General features: G+C 35.6%; 1 protein-coding gene across 2 annotated transcripts in view; it reads left to right on the top strand.

Moving 5' to 3' along the window:
- Papst2 (adenosine 3'-phospho 5'-phosphosulfate transporter 2) overlaps positions 1 to 21,305 on the top strand; it is a 34,157-nt gene extending 12,852 nt beyond the window's left edge. For both annotated transcript variants that reach the window (XM_081746279.1, XM_081746278.1), the window contains exons 3-7: positions 1,654 to 1,775; positions 3,760 to 4,022; positions 7,313 to 7,503; positions 15,601 to 15,782; positions 20,684 to 21,305. In XM_081746279.1, the coding sequence (XP_081602405.1) occupies positions 1,654 to 1,775; positions 3,760 to 4,022; positions 7,313 to 7,503; positions 15,601 to 15,782; positions 20,684 to 20,861 (936 nt within the window). In that variant the 3' untranslated portion in view covers positions 20,862 to 21,305. The remainder of the gene's footprint in view (positions 1 to 1,653; positions 1,776 to 3,759; positions 4,023 to 7,312; positions 7,504 to 15,600; positions 15,783 to 20,683) is intronic.
- The last annotated feature ends 515 nt before the right edge of the window (positions 21,306 to 21,820 follow it).

The following is a 21,820-nucleotide window of genomic DNA, read 5'->3' on the forward strand; positions in this document are numbered from 1 at the left end:
CTCAATTTCTCCTTCCACCAATTCTTCAATTATCATTCATTTGCCTTAATCACCGTGTCCCTTAGCTTAACAAGCATAATTATGGAACGTTACACTGAAAGACTTAATTTCATTTCATTTATGTTTTCTTACTTTACATATATTATGTTTCTCATTTAATACATGTAGCATCACGAGTTATCAAACACACATTGATTTGAATAGAGAATATTGATTAGAGTCGTTATATTAAAAGCAACTTTGAGACTTCCTTTAAACAGAAAGAGCAGATTATAACGGTAGATCAGCAGAGCTACTTTCTAGTAGCTCGGCAGTACTTCCTGTTAAATATGAATTCGAATGGTATTGAAAATCATTGTTCGTTTTGATTTATACATTTTATAAAATATACAATAAGTCTTACCTCGCTCAAGTTATATAATATTCTTTTAACGTAACAAGCTTGATTAAAAGAATGCGTGTGAATTACGCAGATAATGATGGTATATACGTAAATTTTTATCTGCTACTCTGATAATTTTTTTTTGTTCAGCTTATTGTTGTTTTATATTGTTGTCGTCTACATGCACTTTCTGTCTTTCTTTCTCTCTCTCTCTCTCTCTCTGTATCTGCATATATGTACCTTTAAGTTAGTAGTCTACTTACGTACAATTTCGGTTACGACTGCGCAGTCGTACGGAGATCAAGTAATAGCGCGCTATACAGTACAGTATAAAATACCAATTGTCAGCTGAGAACTTAGGCTGCGGTTACACTGGATCGTACGTTGCGTTGTTTTTCATATACAAAACCGTTTATATTTCTATAATCTTAATCTCAGTAGCTTTTCTGAGCTCCTCCGTGGCCAAGCGGTTAGCGTACGCGCCTTTGGCGTGGGAGGCCCGGGTTCGATTCCCGGCGGGAACTCACGTGATTCGGATTCCACGTTAATCAGTAGGTCCACGTCTCATATAGCCTCGCTGCTGAACGGGACGTTAAACTCAAAATCAACTCAACTCAACTCAGTAGCTTTTCTATTAGTGACATATCTGTTGTTGTTATTATTATTATTATTATTATTATTATTATTATTATTATTATTATTATTATTATTATTATTATTATTATTATTATTATAGATCGTTGATAATAATAACCACCTTCTAAGTGCAAGTAATCATAAGTCGACAACTAGCTGAATTAACCCCTTGTAACTGCATATTATTGTTTATTGCACGATTCCTATTAAAAGAACAAATTTCGTCAAGCATCAGAAATATTGTACGTCGAAGAATATGTGAACCACATTTTTGTTTTAAAGAAATTGTATTTTAATTCATACCAATACTGGTACAGCGAATAAAAATTACTTTGTTTATATATATATATATAACACTATTGACCTGGGAATGTGTGCCAGACAGATATAAACAAGATTCATTTTTTTGTTGGCAGGCATATTGCAACACAATAGAATAATTATTTTCTAGTTTATAAATGAAATTATTGGTTTTTGTAGTTAACGTTTTCATGAGCAAATCATACACATTAAAATGTATTAAAATTAACTATATATGTATGAAATAGAGTGTGGAGGAAAAAAATCACAAGTAAATAAAAAGTAGAGTATTTCTCTTTCCTGTTGTGTACATAAGCGAACATTTTTTCTTGTAGGAACTTATATTCACGTTAGAAGGTTTCAAACCGTATGGATGGTATTTAACACTGGTTCAGTTTGCGTGCTATGGGATATTTGGATGGATTGAAATGACAGTGAAACAAATAGGAGGCAGGCGGTGAGTACATTTATTCTGAATCCACTTATTTTTAGAATATTCATTTCGCTGATAACTCACGTGCGAGTTCTTTATGATTGTTGCAGCGTGTAGAAAATATATTAAAATGTGTAAGCTTACTTTCGTAATTTATATGTTCTAAAATATTTTCTTATAATAGTCTGCCAGAAAACAGAGCTAGCCCAATTTTCCTACGTTGCTTAGCACGATCACTAAACCAGTAGAAGAGAAATAGGATGGCCAGTTCCGATTTCGTTGTAAAGTGAAATTTAAGGATTTGCTGCGAAGGAATAAATTCAGAATTAGAATTAGGAATGTCACGTGTACAAAAGCTCAATAATCATGACTTCCTTTCACAAATATTTGTCTTTTTTTTTTTTTTTTTTTTTTTGAATTGAAACTATTTTAAGATACGTGAACGCACCTTGTTTAATGGATCTTTAAGAATTTTTTCTGAACGTTTAAGTTTTTTTCCCCCTTAATCTAGTTTCCCAACCTGTGGGACAGAAGCATTAGGGGTCGAGGGACGAATACATAAGATTGCGAAGGGAGGTGAAAAAGATAAACGTTATTAGGATCTAGTAGTTACACAACTCGTCAATTATTTGAAAAATATAAGAAAATTTGGGGAGTTAAAAGAAGAAGATGAAGATGGAGAAACATGGAAGAAACATTTCTAGACCTGATCCTAAGAAAGAAAAAAAACAAATATATATATATACATATAGAATAATAAAATGAAATCTATTCGATATTCCTAATAGGAACAATTGATGACATAGAGTCGTATTGTTGTAGTGGTATGTAGTAGCATGTATACTTGTAGCATTAGTTAGTAATCATTGTGAAACGTAACCTATCTTTGGAGGTATAAGGTTTGAACCATATCATTCATCATCCCAAATCTGTCCAAGTCGGTTCTGCGAGTAGTAATCCAGTTTCTGAGTAAAGAGGGATGTCAATCGGTTGAAGTATTCCGTCGGATGAAGGATATCTATGGAGATCGATCGGATACGTGTGTATCGAATACGACCGTTATGGATTGGGCACGAATGTTTCGCACAGGTCAAACAACAACAAGAATCTTAGCCGTCTCGGCCAGGCGCATATTGTTACCACAGATCACAACTGCTGCGGTGGATTAGTGTGTTCGCATAAATAAATGTGTCAGTATTCGAGCGATAGCCACAAAACTGAAAGCTAAGGTCCAGGGGTACCACAGAGTGTGTGCATAGTGGATGATTGCTCATTGATCGGATTTGGGATAGTGAATGCTACAAGTATACATACCACTACATACCATACAACAATAGCATCTGTCATCAACTGTTCCTATCAGGGGTGCGAACGGGTTTCATTTGATACTGTATATAGGTTACACAGCATATATGTTAGCTTTAATCAGATATATTTTTAATACTTATTTTCATGATACCTGAGGGCAGGTTATTTGTTTAATCAGACACATCGAACCTGTAAGTCTATTCTATAGATTTCTATACCTTTATTTTCTTTCATGTTTATTAGTTTTTATTTAAGTTTGACGGAAGATAAAGAACTCGATTTTCAGTAAATCAAAAAATGTAAAGAAGGTAGGAACATGTAAAATTCGCAACTTGATGTTGCCGATTGTGAAGAATAAGGCCGATTAGTCTTTAGGGCATAGCAGATGATTGTTTACAGCTATTTGTCCTCGGGGAGCTTGGAGATCAGTATTTAAAATATAAATAAAGGGTTCCGTACGTTTTCAAGTAACTTTGAACTAGTTGCCTATTTCCAGACTTACGTACACTTTGCAAAAAAGAGAAAAAATATTGTGCATTGCTTTTTGATCGTTTTCATATATTTTTTTCCGAATCTACACCTGAATTTGATACATTAATTTAAATAAACAAGGTTTTAAATCGTAATATTGGCACTTGTTTCTTTCGGAAATTATTTTCTAAGTATACATGTTTAATGCATTTTCTTCGGTTTTTCGTAGGATACCAATGAAGACATACCTTCTGCTAGCATTGCTTACTCTAGGCACAATGGGATTTTCCAATTCTTCTCTTGGCTATTTAAATTATGCAACTCAGGTTATTTTTAAGTGTTGCAAGCTTATTCCAGTACTTATTGGCAGTATTATTATTCAAGGAAAGAAATATGGAGTATTGGACTTCATAGCTGCAGGTTTCATGTGTTTAGGTCTAATATTTTTCACCTTGGCTGATAGTGAAGTCTCACCGACATTTAGTTTACAAGGTAAGACGATAATTCCGCTGCTTCCGCCAAGTTCATTTGATCGTATGACGTATATTTCATAGTTTATGTCACTTTAGTTGATGGATTTTGTGTGTCTATTTCTTCTTAGTATAGGTAAAATTTCATTCTTATTCACGGGCCTTAACATTTTTATATTGAAAACAAGCTTCCATTGAATACAGTTTTCTTTAAATACAAGATTTACTATATTATAACATTTCAAGAAGTATGAAATCATTGAGTTGTGGGAAAAGGCATAACGTATTTTTGAAACAGATGGCACTAGTTCAATTTTGTAAGTATTAGTCATTCTAATCTATTGTTATTGCTTTGTAATAGTACAGTTGAGGCTTCATTCTTCTTCTTATTATTGACCGATTTCCCTTCTGAATATTATTTCTAAAGGGTTCGATAGTTGGTTTACAAATTTTTGTACAATCGTGTTTATTGTAATATCTCTATACATAAACATGGTTTTATGAAGAATATATCAACTGGACTAATCCATTTCAAATCACTCATGGTCAGTCACTGTTGCCGACATTTTTTTTATTATCCTGATTTTTTTTATAATGAGTTCCCTATAGGTAGATAGTCGCAAAATACTGTTTGGAAATAAATGTGTCAGTTTTTTTTCTGGTAGCCATTTTTAAAATGGCGGTTGGGCAAATTTTAATAAAAAACGTGGTTTCCAGAACATTTAATTGCTAAGATATTTTTAAAGATACCAGAATAATTCAAAAACCAATGTATTCAACATGAAATAAACTTCAGCTATACATTATTTTAATTTTTCTACCGTGCAAGAAAGTCAGTCAAACTCTTTACTGTAAACACTCGGAAAAAATATTATCTGTCGTTAATTTTGAAGACCATTAGTTTTATGAAGGAAAGGAGACTCACTAATGATATGTTATTCCTGTCTTGAATACTTATATAACTACCTGCAGTATAAGTTTTAGTCCTGAGAATGCACTCCTTTTTCTTCTAGAGCTCTTCCAAAATGGCCGAGAGCCTTTTAACGTCAGTTTTTCTCAGGTCAATATTTACAGTATTGACAGTGTTTACAGTAAAGAGTTTGACTGACTTTTTGCATGATAGAAAAATTAAAATAATGTATGGCTGAAGTTCATTTTATGCTGAACATACTGGTTTTTGAATTATTCTGATATCTTTAAAAATATCTTAGCAAAAATTTTCCGAAAACAAAGTTTTTTTTTTATTAAAATAAAAAACACCTTAAACACCAACGAAAGGAGACATTTATCAGAGGAAAGTTATGCTTTCAATGTGATGGATTTTTAAAGGTATCAGATTTCTCAAGCTTCTACCAAGGAACTAAACAATCAGTTCGAATGTTTACTGTTGGTAATTGGACAGTTTGAACGAATTCATTATCCAGAAACATCATGAGTTCGTTAATCGTAAAGGAGTTGTGTTCTATCACGATAGCGCAAACTACACCCAAGTTAGATCACCCATCAGAAATTATTGTAGTTTGGTTGGATAGGATGTATTGCCACACTCTCCTGGCCTTGCGCCGTGAGACTTCGACTTGCTTCGCTCTCTTGAAACACCCTTAGCGTAATATAACGTTAAATTTAGAAGAGGCTGCAAATTAGCACCTTATTCGGTGGGTGCTTGTATGAAAGAGAAATTATGGAACTGACTGAAAGATGGGATAAAGTTATTGAACAAGCGGGCAATATATCATTGTTTGATTTTTGTTCTTAAAATAAGTGAATGAGATTTGTAAAATACACAATGACTTTACCTGCCAGTAAAAACAAACAGACAAACAAACAAAAAAAAGTAATGCAGTTTTTTTTTTCTGTCTTATTTTTTGTTGGGACATATGGTGCAACTATAAGGTATAAATTATACTTAAGAAAGTATATAAAGTTCTGATGCTGCAAAATATGCCTTGCACTTTAAGTAAAATCTTCAATAATTTTTAATACCGCACACCTCTTTTGATGCAAACCTTAAATTTTCCATGGGAATGAAAGGTGACTACTATCAAATTTGTAGGAATCCATCTCTAACTATTATAGTATTTCATATATACAAACAGATGAAAGAAGTGACGTTTGAAAGTCTTGAGATTCTGATGTGGCTGAAGAGTAAATACAGACTAAAACGTAAATTAATAATATACTCATCTTCAAAAATTGGATTCTTGAAAAATTGATTCTGCCGACGCTTTCTCTCTCTCCGTCTCTGTCTTTTTCTCTGTTATATATATCGAAAGAGAGAGAATAATACATCATCATTTAAAGGTACCTAATCGCAGCTCGAAAAATATAAAAATACTATGATAACATTCACTTTAATAGGCGGGAAGAAAAAATGGATAGAGGTTGCAGTTGTTATAATAAGATGGCCATATCTCGAAATCCCTTAAGATTAGAGATATGTTAATCAAAGAGGTGCATTGCATTTCTGAACATGCATGACCAAAGACCAGTGTGTCAATGACATGCATGATATCCATGAAGTAGGTGGATTTAGGCAAATAGAAATTAATAAAAAATGTTTTGCTATGTTCGAGGAACGCGGTGTGAAGATATCAGGAGTAAATTACAATGAGAAGAAAAATCTAAAGATATGGAAAAGAGAAAAACTAGAAACTGAGTTAAAAGGGCTTGAAGATAAAAAGAAACTACTATAATGAAACAAGAAGCAGATTCCATGCAAATTAGACATTGAAAGCTAAGTATAAGAACTACGAAAAAGTACGATGCATAATTTATAAGTTTATCTCTTTTTTGTGATCATTTTAGGTAGTAAATTTCTTGATATTTGTATTTAACGTTTATGCTACTAGTAGAATCTAAACATAATAAGAATACAAAAGTACAAAGATCACTTTGAACTTAAGGTTTCGGTTGATATCAATATGCTAGGTAACGAAAGAAAAGTTGAGTATCGTACCTTTTCCAAGAAGCCTAGTTCGTTATAGTTTTAAGAAGTAGGGATTCTTATTTTCTCTCATAAAGGTTCCACAGGTAGGCAGGAACCTTCCCAAATACATCCAGTTTAGCAACATGTAGAATTCATTGACAAAGGTGCCAGCGCATACTGGAAGTGTTTAATTGATATTCAATTGTTTCGTGATACAAAATAAAGACTATTCGTATTTGAGAAGTACTTTCTGGATTTATTTGGCATATTTTACTTTCAGTTGCAAATGGGGAAAATGAACGCTAAACAGCGAAAGATTGGTCGTATGCTTGAAGTATGTACGTATAATTAAAGTTAGCCTAATTTCGTTTGGAATTTTCTTTCAGGAGTCATATTTATATCGTGTGCTCTTCTGTGTGATGCTGTTATAGGCAACGTTCAAGAAAAAGCCATGAAAACTCACAATGCAACCAATACAGAAGTCGTACTCTACTCATACACTGTAGGTTTTGTGTATTTATTCTTTATTATGCTGTGTACAGGAAGTCTTCAGCAAGGAATATCATTTTGTTCAAAAGTAAGTATGTTAAGTATTGTAATTACACTGTGTTCATATTACTTGTCATCTTACTTTAAGGGGTATCTTACTTATTACATATTAATACTTGAGAGCGCTAAAATCAGTTTAAACATGTTCTCAATCGTTGCTCATATGTGTTATAGATACAAGATGCGTACCAAAAGCCCTTAGTTTTCAATTTTCAAGTCACGTATACCTGTCAGTTATTAACACAATTCCCGTCCATTCTTACAATTTGTAATTTTTGTGTCTCACTATCAAAAGCGTCTGGGAGGTATGTTTTAGACACTAGAAAATGACACTTCTGGGCGGAAAAAGTCTCAAAATTAATCCTATAGTTTTGAGAACAGACAGAGGTCATAGAGAGATAGTTCTCGGGAGCAGATTGGATAAGGGATCACTTCGACGTTCTTACCTTGTAAAAACCCTTCTTCTTCTCCCAGAGACCGTATTCTCTTGCTCCAGCTGTCGAAGAACCTAACATAAACCGAGCTTGATAACTTCAAGTGATTTATTAAAATTTTTTCCACGATTCAATGAGAGAATCCTGTAAGATTACAGATATCCTCAACAGTTAACCTTTCGTCCTCCATGCCCAGGGTCTTAAGAGGAGCAATGTTTTCTGAAGTGGATGCACAAATTGAACTTCTAATCTTTGACAAATCTTCAAGTCCCCGCTCCTGTATTCAAGTACCTATTTCTGCACATTACAGTTTGCAAGGGCAGTGTCTCCACACACATCCTTCAACTCACAATAATTAGCATCACCTTTTTCACAACATGCAAAGTCTTCATTAGGCACCTCTATGGTGAAATCGGTTATTCCAGGTCAATATCAAAAATTCTTTCTGTCAGAAATGAATATATTAAAAACTAATATAGTCCGAACCTTGAAATTTTGTGTAGTTATATTTGAAAGTCTAAAGTTCAATCCTCTTCAATTTCACTAAAATTGTCTCATGCATTTTGGATCTGCATCAAAACAGCACGTACTTTTAGTACGCACCTCGTACATATTGAATAACTCAAATAAAGATCTTGCTTTGTATCTGGTAAATTAAAAAGTCTTTGCATCGATTTCGATGCTCGCTGACATCTATATTAATGACTTCAATTCGCTGTTAAACTGGTAACATGAATTGCTAAAAGAATTCCCTCGTGGCTAACCGGTTAGTATATGCGTCTTTGGCGTGGGAGACACGGGTTCGATTCCCGGCGGGAGCTTATGTGGTTAGGATTCCACGTTAAGCTATAAGTCCACATCTCATATAGCCTCGCTTCTCAAAGGGACGATAAACTAAAAATCAAATCAAAAATAAATTGCTAAAATGCAAAAGTAAAGTACGAAGATGACGTTGGTAAGTTAGTTACAATGGACTGGAAAATGAAACACGAACATCAGAAGAAAATAATTTTATTACTATGGAGTTAGTGATATTTACTTTATTTTTCATCATATGCACCATCCTTGTTGAGGCATTTGTCGAACGTAGCACCAACTTTTGTATGCCTGTGTCAAAGGAGTCTGGCTCCAAGTAAAGGGAACCAAGATGTCACAACCTTTTGCAACTCCGCTGCGTTGTCGAACAGACAATCAAATTAGTCCTTGAATCTACCTCAGCGTTTCTCAAACTTTTCAATCGGAAACCACACTTACGTAGTTAGAATGTTCTACGGATCACCCTATTCCTGTTCCCTTCTAGTTTTTTGTAATTTTCAACCTAAGAGGACCTCAAGGATGTATCTTGAGAACCACGTATAGTCCGTGGATCACACTTCGAGAAACACTGATCTACCCCAAATAAGTTATGCGTGATATATGCTACTGGAGCGAGGGGCAATTGCCCATCCCTGGATTTTTTAAAAGTTTTCAGTTCTTCGAAATATCTGTAAATATTCAAATATAAATCTGTAAATCTGTAAATATTCGATTTGCTTACTCACACTACAGTATTTAATTTCCTCCATATTTACTCACACACTAGAGTATTTAATTACCTTCATACTGACTGGAATTATTATTTAAACAATTAATAATTTTCTGACCAGAGTATGCACTTCTTTATTAAAAATAAAGTATTTCGTAACAGTTTCCATAACGTAACGTTATCTTCCTCAGACGTTAACCCATTTGAACCCGTTGTTCCAAAATTGGAACATTTTTTACTTAACTTTTATTTTTCATATAACGTGAATAAAGGTAACAATTTTTGTATGGATCTCTTCATTTGGTACCAATAGTTTAGCAAATGACGTATCTTTGTCTTGAATTGGCGCGAATGATGTGTACTGTACATATTAGTTTGCGTTGAATAAGAACAAATTATGGCGTCTCAAAGGAGGTAAGTTAATTTTATGTTCGCTTATGAATTTTCTACCTATATAATACTCTTTGGGTAGGAGAAGTATTAAGTTTTAAGTGCATGTGAAATGCAACAATTGATTATGAATGTTATTAATAATATAGGGTTATAATTTTGAATGTTCCAATATTGGAACAACGGGCTCGAACGGGTACATGAAGTTTGCATTTTGTTTGTTCCATTATTGAAACAACGGGCGTAAATGTACCCATAAAACTATATAATATGGTAATTTTAATGGATGCATTAGTAATTGTTTCGTACATTTTATGAGCGTATTTTTATTTGATACTATTTGTGCCGCCTTTGAGGGCATTTTGCGCTTGCATTCGGAATTTATTGGTCTCATAGAGGAGGGGAAATTTATACACAAAAAATTGATTTAATTGTTACACCCACGCGGTACGCTTTTCATTTGAGTTGAGTTGATTGTGAATTTAACGTTCTTTCAGCAGCGAGGCTATATGAGACGTGACCTACTCATTAAAGTGGAATCCGAACCAGATGAACGCTCGCTGAGGATCGAAGCCGGTCTCCCATGTCAAAGGCGTGTACGCTAACCGCTTAGCCACGAAGGAGCTCTTTTTCAGTTGAAAGATGACAGCCAAATAGAGTTGCAGGTGTCTTGATCGCTCATTCACTGGATCGTACATTTATTTACCTGTATATAGGAGTTATTATTAATGCCTGATTACATTTTGTAACATTTATTATTGAGTTCACTTTACTGCAGTGAGATAAAAACAGTAAATTTTGGACATAGATAAAAGCATAGTATATAGTTATATTTTATAGGTACTGTAGGGGAATCATTAGCATCCTACACAATTTTACAGGCCCTGGCCGCCTTCCTTTCAGTTTCTTCCCCAGTGTTATCATTATGTTGATTGCTCCAGTGTAAAATGGCTTCTGAGCTGTACCTGGTACTTGAAAATAAATAAATATTTTATGTTGTTTTGTAATTTTAAATGGGTATTTCAGAACTTCATCTGGATTTTATTTATTTCAAGAAATTCTGTTTTACTTCAGATTGAGTGCAAGCGGTCCCGGGTTCGATTCCCGGTGCGTGCTCTCGGTCGAAAAAGAGTAAGAAGTTTTTAAGGCCAGCCATCCTGAATGAGGATTTCCTCGGTTTTCCTCGTTCACACCAAGCAAATGCCGGGGTGGTATCTAACATATATGTCCCAGGTCGCTTAATTCCTTCCCCAACATTTGCTTCCTTCCCTTTCCCTGGAGAGTGTTCTCGCCGAGGGACGTCATTCATCAAACGTGACGGGCTAACATGGCCACAGATGCCTAAAGCCCAGAAATCTAAATCCTCCCTCCCTATTTCAGATTGACTGTTGACGAAATTATCAATATACTTGCTAACGGAGAAGATATTCTTGCTGCAGATATTGTCATTACACCACCAGAAAATGAAGAGTTCTCGGAAGAAGATAAAGCAGATATAGAATGGCTATCTAGAAATCAGTTGCTCGCTAAGGGAGGAGCTTCTTTTACAGTAATGCAAAGCGGCCAGCTGAGAAATGAATTTATAGGTAAGAGTTTGTTGGATGATGAAGCTCCGAAACCTAGTACATCTAATGAAAGTCAGCCTTCTGCAGAGTCAAATAAGAAATATAATCCCAACAATGTGCAATTCTTGGGAGACCTATTTCGAACCAATTGCGACCTGTCAAAAAACGTGCAATAAATGAAGTGGGATATGACAAACAATTACATTTCATTGTAAAATCAGAAAGACAATCAAGATCTGGATAGTGAATATAATACAACATGGAAGTGCTTCATTTACTTCCATCAGTAGTAAGAATGTGATGTATTGGAAAATAACTATAATGTAAAAATTCTGTTATTATGTGAATATGCATAATATTAACATGTTTCAATATTTGTATACTTTGTATCTAATGAATATTGCAAATTATTGTAAAATTTTATCCCAAAACTTTAACGAAATAATACTTTAGCCTGGCTAAATTGAAATATTTTCTTCCAGAAACCTGTACCCTTTCAGGCCCGTTGTTCCAAAAATGGAACATTACCAAATTAGGGGTCCATGACATTTTCGTGAACCATAATGTATTTAAATATGTTCTTTACATTTATTTTTACCAATCCGACAGGAACCAAGATTAAATTCGACAAAAAAATAATTTGGGTTTAAATGGGTTAATATGTATGTTCATATTAATGTAGGTAATAGAGACATCATAATACTAAGTTATTGATATATTATTATTGTTGCTTATTATATAATTTTAAATTTATATTATCTAACAATACGATATTGTTATAAGTGACCGTTTCATTTTAAAATTGTATAACTTTCTATTAATATATATATAATAAAAGAAGAAGATGAATCAGTAGTATATGAAGTGAAATGTAATAAATGTGATATGATATATATTGGAGAAACAGGAAAAAAACTTAAAGAAAGAATAAAACAACATAAGAATGACGTGAGACTTAAAAGAGAAAATAACGCGATATATAATCATGTTAGAGAAACAGGACATGATATGTATTGGGAAGGGGTACAGGGTTTAGAGAAAGAGAATAGAACATTAATAAGAAAATGGAAAGAAGCGAGAAGGATTAAGAGAAAAAAACGAGAAAGATTAATGAATTGGACAAATGGACTTCAAATTCATGAATTATGAGATAGGTTGTTAGAAAGAATTGAAGAATAAAAATTCATGATATTAGGGAATTTATATTGATATTTGGGAAGAAGAAAAAGAAGAAGAAAGAAAAATGACAATAATAGTGATTATAGAAAGTTATAAAATTTTTAAAATGAAATGGTCAATTATAATAATATCGTATTGTTACATAATATAAATATAAAATTTTTGCAGGATACAAAATGCCTTGTATTACTTGTTTTTTGCAGAAAGATAAACAGCAAATTCTGAACAGTTAGTTATAAAAGGAAAACTTCTAATAATTTTCCAGGAGTTAACGTACCTAAAATGGAAGCCACATTTCCTCGCTGAACTGCTATGCTGATACGTTGTATCAGAAAAGTAGTAGCCCGCTTGTCACCAGTAAGGTATGCAATACGTTGGCCTATTTTTTGATGAAATTGAGCCCTTCGAGGCCCCAAATGCCACTCGATTCTATGGCTACGGGCACGAACATGTATCTATCGAGCAGATCTTTATATTTTCTTCTTTTTTCGCATTTTCTGCGGGCTGCAATAGCTCCTTCTCGAGATGAAGAAAGAGTGAGATTAGATGACGCGAAAGTATCAGAGCAGGTGAAATCCCAGAGAAGAATCCTTCCCCTCTTCCATGGTACCAGCGTCATGCCATCTGGTCTTTTGTCATCAGATCTGTTACACCCCACAGGTTCACGAACAGATGGAACTTCCGCCGATGTGAGTGCTCTCCAGATAATGTCATTCACGTTCGAATGCCTCACATGTCTTCCGGAGCTACTTATACAAGACAGACCGTGTAGACCATTCTGCTTGACTGATGCACCACATTTAGAGCAGTTGTGTGATTCACAGATATCTACTCCTAGGCGAAGTGCAACTACAATACGAAAACTTTCGTTTGGAAGGTGCAGTCCTAGGGTGTGTGAAGGTAATGCCTGTAGCCAAGCACCTGAAATTGGTGATGAGGAGGCAAGAAGTCTAGCCTTATCCTCTTGACTGTCTGCTTCTTGTAATAACACTGATTGATATAATTTGATGATTGGCTTGTCCCAAATTGATTGCGAACTTCTGCCCGTCATTTCAGGACGGCTTAAACCAACTTTAGGTTAGACCAGTCAGATATGCAGTCTTGGACATCGGATTCTATGTGAGGCTCATTCAGTTGGTTGAGGAGTATCTCAATGGTATGCCGGGAGCCATAGAACGACGCTAAAAATGAAGGATACGCCAAATCGACAACCCGACGAAAACCAAGACCTCCAGAATCAACTGGAAGGGAGGCCTATATCCATGCGTTGCTATTTAGGTTACAGTTGAGTAAATTCCAGTCCACATTTCAGAACGGTGTCAAACCTCTAGTAAATCGACTTCACGCCAAGAAGTAGAACATCGTAAAAAATAGATTATTCTTGGTATGGAGAACGACGCACGAAGGAGATAAAGAGCTGAATGTGCGGAGACTAGGGCCAGACGTGACAAGAAAAAATCTAACTTTTTAGTTTTCTCGACTAACAAATTACGTGTTACCTCAGGTGAAAGGGTTGCACCAAGTAGAAAAGCTGACGAGGTTGTGATAAATTGTATTCCCGGTGCTGAATTTTCAAATTGTGAATATAACACTTCCATTTGATCTTGCGAAATTCATAAAAATCCTACTTCATACTTTCATAAAATTTAAGTGTAGTCCAATGTCTCCTGCCATAGTTTGAATATTGTGTAGTTCACTTATAACTGTGTCAGGATCTCCTGCTATGGTGCCATCATCTAAGTACCAGATATTTAATTCAATGTTAATCCTAGACACTATGGACTGAATTGTCATGGCGAACAAAGCGGGACCTAGAGGATCGCCTTGTTATACTCCACGTTGCGAGAGTATAATCTTATCAGCTAGAAATAGGTTACTTGGTTGCGCATAACATTGATATACATAGTGAGAAATCGATGGGAAATTAGTTTTAATTGTGAGTAGCATAGCGTCTCGGTTCAGTTCATTAAAAGCGTTCTATATATTAAGCAACAATAATAATATATCAATAATTTAATATTATGATGTCTCTATTACTTACATTAATATGAACATACATATTACGTCTCAGGAAGATAACTTTACGTTATGGAAACTGTTATGAAATTCTTTATTTTTAATGATCAGAAAAATATTAATTATTTTATACAGTATTTAATATATTTAATGTAGTTTTCTGAAATTATACAATATGCGAAAATAATTATTGTTAATATGAAGTATTATTTATATCAAGAGATATGTATCTCTTCTTCATATGTGTGTTGGTCTTTTGCCCCCCTTGGAAAAAATCCTGCGGGCGCATTTGCCTACGAAGTATTCTCAGAATACAACAAATATAACCAGGTAGAAATAATTGACTTATATGCTTACAGCAAAAGTAGTACAAATTTAAATTACCAATGATTTAAAATTTGATTCCTTGAGCCTTCTTGCTTAACTATTCTGTTTGAAACCTATTCTATTCATCTCCCTTGCGGGGGATTTTATAAAGAAGTCACAGCACTATGGCCCAGTTGACTGCTCCACTATAATTGTTTTAAAACTTTTTGTTGATATTATAATTGTAGAAGATGGCCCGTTCCAAAATCGACGAATTGGCCTGTTGCAAGTAATTCTGTTTCCACACTATTTTGTTAAATAAAAAGTAAGGCAGAAACGTAGAACATACTAAGATTATGTATAATACTATAAAAATTGGAATACACTAAATTGTTTCTAAAATTGAAATCGTGTTTTAAATTTAAACTGAAATAATTAAAGAGCATGACGCTCTATTATGTAAAACATTCTACGCCATTTTGCCAACCCCCTGTTTGAAATCCTATATCATTTGTGACATTGTCCTTTAGATGTCTCTGATGTGAAGTAACTAAAGTGTTAATGACACATCCTGGTAAGATTTAATCTAATTGAATTTCTGTTTTGACTTGTATATTCTTTTGTAACAGTATTAGTTATATGTGTTGTAGAATTTCCCGTACTGACCAAGTTTTGCAGGTACTAATGTTTTATTTCTATCTTACTAACAGCATCCGAGGGAAACATACGGTTATGCTGTGTTGTTCTCGTTGACTGGATACTTGGGAATTCAGGTTGTTCTTACTTTAGTGAGAATATCTGGAGCTTTTGCTGCAGTCACAGTTACTACGTGCAGGAAAGCTGTTACCATTGCCATTTCCTTCCTAGTGTTTACCAAGCCATTCACCTTCCAGTAAGTAGAGAGACTAAACCTTTTCTCTTATTCTTTCTTTCAGCACAGTTGATATCTTATATTGCTAGTCATTAAAGTGGCAGCACTAAGAAAGAGAGGAGGGCATTAAGTATCGCCAAATATGGTGGACAGATACATACTATTCGGACAGATACTGTACCATACATTCTGGCCACAAAAATCTAGACAGCCTTTCACAGTTCAAGCCCATAGAAATAAGTCTAGATCCTTTCCGATTTTTACAGGTTTACTTGCGAGGAATCTTTAATAGGATCACATAGTGAAATTTATAAGATTGCGTTGTTACAGAAGGCTGTTTCATCCTTATGATAGCAACTTGCAGTCGCCACCAGAGGCGCTAGTTTCGCGTCAGCATAATGCCGGACGCAGTACGGAGTAGTCAGACACTTGTGTACAAGCCGTGCAGAGGAGAGACGTGTGTAATCAGAATGCCGCCGAAAATCGACCCTTTTTCGGAGGGCTACATCGTAGCAGTTTCTGATATAGGCTACAGCTATAGTCGAATAAGAACACAGTGCAAGAAGAAAGGTTTCACAGTATCTGATAAGGGAATTAATGCAGCCATCCGTCGCAATGCAAACCCAGAGCAAACCATTGCCATGCGTCGTCAAAAGGGGTAAAAGAAGCAACTGGCTCCACAACGCAGTCAAGACGTCATTGCTAAGGTCCGCCGGTTTGTAACCCAGGAGAATCCACCCACCCAACGTGGAGACAGGTGTAAATGCTATCCTATTTCGAGACATCCCCCTCAAGTCACCAGGTGCATCCCCTATGGACTTCTTTGCTTTCGGCCTCCTCAAACGGAACATCAATAAGCATCGTCCGACCACACTTGGTAGCCTTTCGAAAGTGTGCAAGGAGGAGTGGGATAAATTGGATCAGGCAGTGCTCAATAGAGGTCACCTTCAGTGGAAACTACGATGTCGTGCAATCGTTCACCAACGGGGCTCTTACATCGAACATGGTCGCTGGTGGAAACGGGGTTTTACGCCCTAGGGCACGGGTCTGTAATTCACTACCATAAGGCTGAAACAGCCTTCTGTAGTACATCCGTCGATCTGCTATTTTGAACGGTAACTCTTGAAAGAAAGCGAACTTTTTATTTTATTATTTATTTATTGCAATAGATAGCAAGAGCGATTACTTCGGCCAGGTTCGATAATGGAGTCAATCCGTTAACACACTAACAGTTAACAGCGTAATCTGTTAAGAGTTAACGTTTGGTATCTATATCCCATACTAGCGTAAATTACCCGCTTCGCTGGGTTAAAATAAGAAATATTAGTAATATGTTCCGTTAGTCAGTCACTTCCTACTATTACTGCAACGCTCTCAAATCGATAGAAACAAAGAAAATATGAAAAATCAGAAAATAATAAGTAATCTATATAAATAAATATTACTATTGTGAGCTGAATTTGGATTTAAACGGCATCGCAAGTGTCACTGTTCATCTCAGCGCCCCCAAAAACTATGGATTCGACACCAGTATGGGTCATTTTCGATCACATTTATACATCTTACCCAGGTTGCGTGGTTGAATTTGGAATTAAACGGCATCGGAAATGTCACTGTTCATCTCAACGACCCCAAAAACTATGGATTCGACATTAATAGTGGTCATTTTCGATCATTTTTATATCTCTGTCCGAAGTTGCGGGGTTGAATTTGGATTTAAACGGTATCAGAGAAGTCACTGTTCATCTCAGCGACCCCAAAAACTATGGATTCGACACTAATAGCGATCATTTTTATATCTCTCTCCCAAGTTGCGTGGTTGAATTTGGAATTAAACGGCATCGGAAGTGTCATTGTTCATCTCAGCGACCCTGAACACTTTGGACTCGACCTAATATCAGTCATTTTTGATCCCCTCCCTCTCCGCTAAGCTGCGCCGTCAACGTGAAATGATAAAAACCATCCCAGGCCAGAATCTCATCTATGTTGAAAATTTGATCGAGATCAGTTGGGTGGTTCGAAAGTTATTAAGCCACAAACATAGTTACTTTCATTTTTATTTTATTATATAACATACATATAAGCGAATTTTTAATTTTGTTTTTTACAAAAGATAGATAGAGCGGTTGTTTTAGCTGAGTTCGTTAATATAATGATTCTGTTAACATCTTATTTGCTAACTGGCTTTAACTGTGGCTATCTATATCCCACATACATATAAGCAAATTTGTGAATTGTGTGTCTTGCAGTAGACAGCTAAAGCAATTATCTTGGCCGAATTCGTTAATGGAGTCAATCTTTTAACATTTTCATGGTTTAATTTTCCTACACGCAGGACTGTATGTACCATTTGTATCACTCTCCCGCGACCATGCTGAAGCGTTGCATGTCTCAAGGTCATAGATAATGCATCATGTTTTGGTTCGATTTGATTGACACTTAAATTTTACTATTAATGTATTTTCATTACGCTTTCACGAATATTACAAATCGATTTATGGTGCTTCTCAACATTCACAACCCAAAAACAAGTGGCCTCAGCAATGGGCGAGGATAATGACGAAAACTGAATTACAGAATATTCCCCACGATTTAAAAAAAAAAAAAAAAAAAAAAGTCACTTTCACTAGCCCTCCCGGATAACGCATTTAACCACTATTATGTCTCGATACATTGCTGACTACTCTGGAGCCTGTATTCTATAACAGTATCAATTAGTACTTAATTGATACTGTTATAGAATACAGGCTCCAGTGTAGTCAGCAATGTATCGAGACATAATAGTGGTTAAATGGAACGATGAAGATCAAACTGACAGCTTTCTCGGAGGAGTTTATTCGTGGACTTTCCGATGCCCATTATACTCACTCGGCAATTGTGAAATGGTCCAATCATCAGAGGATTTAATCATTAGCAAAGCTGGTGTAGATCTCATCATCTGACGATGTGTGTAACAGGCCCCTGCGGTGTGCGGTCGGCCGGAAAAACCGAGCGCAAATTGACCAGAGGAAGGCCACTCAAGCCAAAGCAGAGGGAGGTAGGAGAGGATGCGGAGAGAGAAAGAAGAGGCTTCACAGTGGTGAGGTCATTGTCTAGCATGTGCTTGGGTAAATATACAATAGAAGGCTTAGTTGCATTGCTCATGGTAGTGAGCCTCGTCTCGGCTGTCCTGTCCTGTGTTCAATATACGACCGGCTAAATTGTGAGGAGAACACGGCCCCAGCTCGCTCGAACCCCAAGTACAGTGCTCGCCATTAGAACAGCGGTGGTATAGGACAATCTCCCAACGTATTTTTTTTTTTTTTTTTTTTTTTTTTTTTTTTTTTTTTTTTAAATACGATATGGTATCTCAAACACAGTTTTTAAGAACATACGGCAAAAATTCAGATTGAAAGTGCGTCACAAAGTGCGCGGATACTGCCTCACAGACCACCGCATCCACGAGAGGTTCACAAACGCCAGAAAATTGAATGAAACATACCTCATGGGGGTCTTGTGTGTACCCTGGATGAGAGGCTTTACCTAGATGAGACCAACAAAGTTAGATGGATTTTCTACGGTCAAAACCAGAGGAACTGTTTTGACTTTGAGCTGCAGTACAAGTTTTGGATTTCTGGTGGGGGCGGGATATTGCAGTTGGAGAACTTCCAGGAGAATGTTATGGATCCCACAACATTCTGTATGTCACAATCTCCCACCTGTACAGTGGCGAGATTACAAATCCACATGGATAATGCCATACCGCGCGATCATTCCAGGTGATTTATGCAAGGAAGGCAGAAGAGATGGGAATTCGAATGATTCCATTTCCATCCATCCCTGTAAAATCCCCGACTCCTCATCAATGGACTACTGTGAGTTTGGACACCTCAAACAATCATTTGCTCGAAGCCGTCCCCGTATCTTGGAGGGTCTCCGAAAAGTTGCCGAAGCGGTATAGCGAGACATCCCCTTTCTCATTCTACGCAGAAATTTACTACAGTGTAAACTACGCTGCTGGGCATCATTTGGGCCCTGAACGTCAAATCAAATGAAATTGATTGTGGAGAAAAGGGGATTTACTAGACAGGCAAATGATTCAAAGTCTACTATTTTTATCGTGGGCAACCTGCTGTACTACTATAAATGTTATGAAGAAAAAACCAAAGCATGCATAAAAGTAGGGAGATAGACCATAAGAAAGAAATAATTAAATAGATTTACATTTGGGTAAGATTTAAACTATAAAGACGCGTAAGGAAAATAAAACTTCATCGAATGACAAGTAGGAGTGAATTCAGATGTAACAAACTCCAAAACTAAGTAGTATCATTACTTAATGTACAGCGACAAAAGTTCTTTACGTTTGGTAAAATTTATTTTGAGAATAACGGTGGGAGGAATGGAACGTATAACGGAGATATAGCTTGAACGTTCAGAAAATTATATTCTTTTTTAATTTACTGAAAACTACTCAAATTGTCCTTGCATTCTGAAGTTACTTACGAAACTAGTGGATAATGCCTCTGCTTTCAATGCGTGTAATCCTGAATGTGATCCCTGGTGAGGGTGGTTCCCTCGTAAAAACCCAAGTGATGGTTACGGATTTCCTTTAAATAATAGTATTATTTATTGGCAAGGGATGATCAACTTCAATCAATGAATGATATGATGGTAGACTAGTTTTTTATTCTTATGCACAACCCAATATATCGCGTACTTCCCAGTATCTTTATCTGGCTTGAAGTCCTTGTCCTATATGGCTGGTCGGTGATCTGAATTTTTGTCTGTTTTTGCTGAAACAGAGTGGTGCTTTAGAATCAATCAAATTATAAACAATTTATTCATAACTGTGTTTGATAATCCTGCCAAATTCTCTAATATTCCAGATGTTAACTACATGGTAAAATATTGTTAATGTTTTTCTTTCTTTTTTTCTCCAGATACTTGTGGTCAGCGTTACTGGTTTTCATTGGAATATATTTAAATGTTTTCAGTAAAAACAAGTCAAAATTAAACTTAGAGAAGCTAGCACCAAATTATCATCTTGTGGCTAAGAATATCTTATCCAAATTATTTCGTGTGAGGCATAAAGAGAAAAGCATTGTTGACTATGTTTAGGCAGCGGTGCTCTCATGGATATGAAGACTATCGTATAAACGATATGCCAAAATCAAAAACGTTATTAAGTGTGTAATGTAGTTATCGGAAGAGAAATGTTTCAAGTGCCTTGAATACGTAAAAGCAATCAAAGCAACAACAAATGAACGTTTTTGTGTGTATGATTTATATTTGTTACTGCTATAATTTGCACATGACCGGTTTTGAATGTAACTATATGTTTCAACATAAAATTGGTTCCATTCCCTGAATTATTATTTTTATTTTTGATAATATATTTTATTTAAGTTTATTGTAAATCATGTACATTGTTGCTTTAAGAAACATATCAGAAGTAGTCTAAATAAACGTTGTTTTTTGTAAATAACCCTCTTTTATGTTGTCCTAATTAGGTCTTTCTATGTAGATAGGATGTTTCAAAATAAATAGTACAAATTTTGGTAAGTGATAGTATCGATTATTCTGGGAAACAAACTTTCAGAAAAAACATACCTTGCAGAAGGTTGTTCAACCTGGGTTCGATTAGCAGTGGGACAGCCTTGAATGTTAACGCGTTACGATAGTTCGGAATCCGCCTTAAACTGTAAGTCAACGTCTCATATAGCGTCGCTGCTAACAAGGGACGCTAAACTTCCATAAACAAACAAAAGAACGTTGTTAGATGTATCGGACCGAATTAAGAACACCAATATTATTTGGGAAATGACAGTAGAATGACCAGTTGCTGTCATTACTAGCGTGTAGTGTGGCAGAATGTCGTCAAATGATGCTAAAATTAAACCGTTACTAGGAAAGATATTCAATGGTCCTTTTTCATGAACGTTTTCTCTACGTATGGATTGGTACGCAGACTGACTGTTGCGAAACCTATTTGGCCTATTATACAAACCAAGAGCTCGTGATAAAACAGCCGCTTGCGAAAAGCATCAGGAAACGGGGGAAAGTAATATGGCAGTGCT

The sequence above is a fragment of the Thermobia domestica genome, chromosome 18 (genome assembly GCF_964235325.1).
Source record: "Thermobia domestica chromosome 18, izTheDome1.hap1.1, whole genome shotgun sequence".
NCBI lineage: Eukaryota > Metazoa > Arthropoda > Insecta > Zygentoma > Lepismatidae > Thermobia > Thermobia domestica.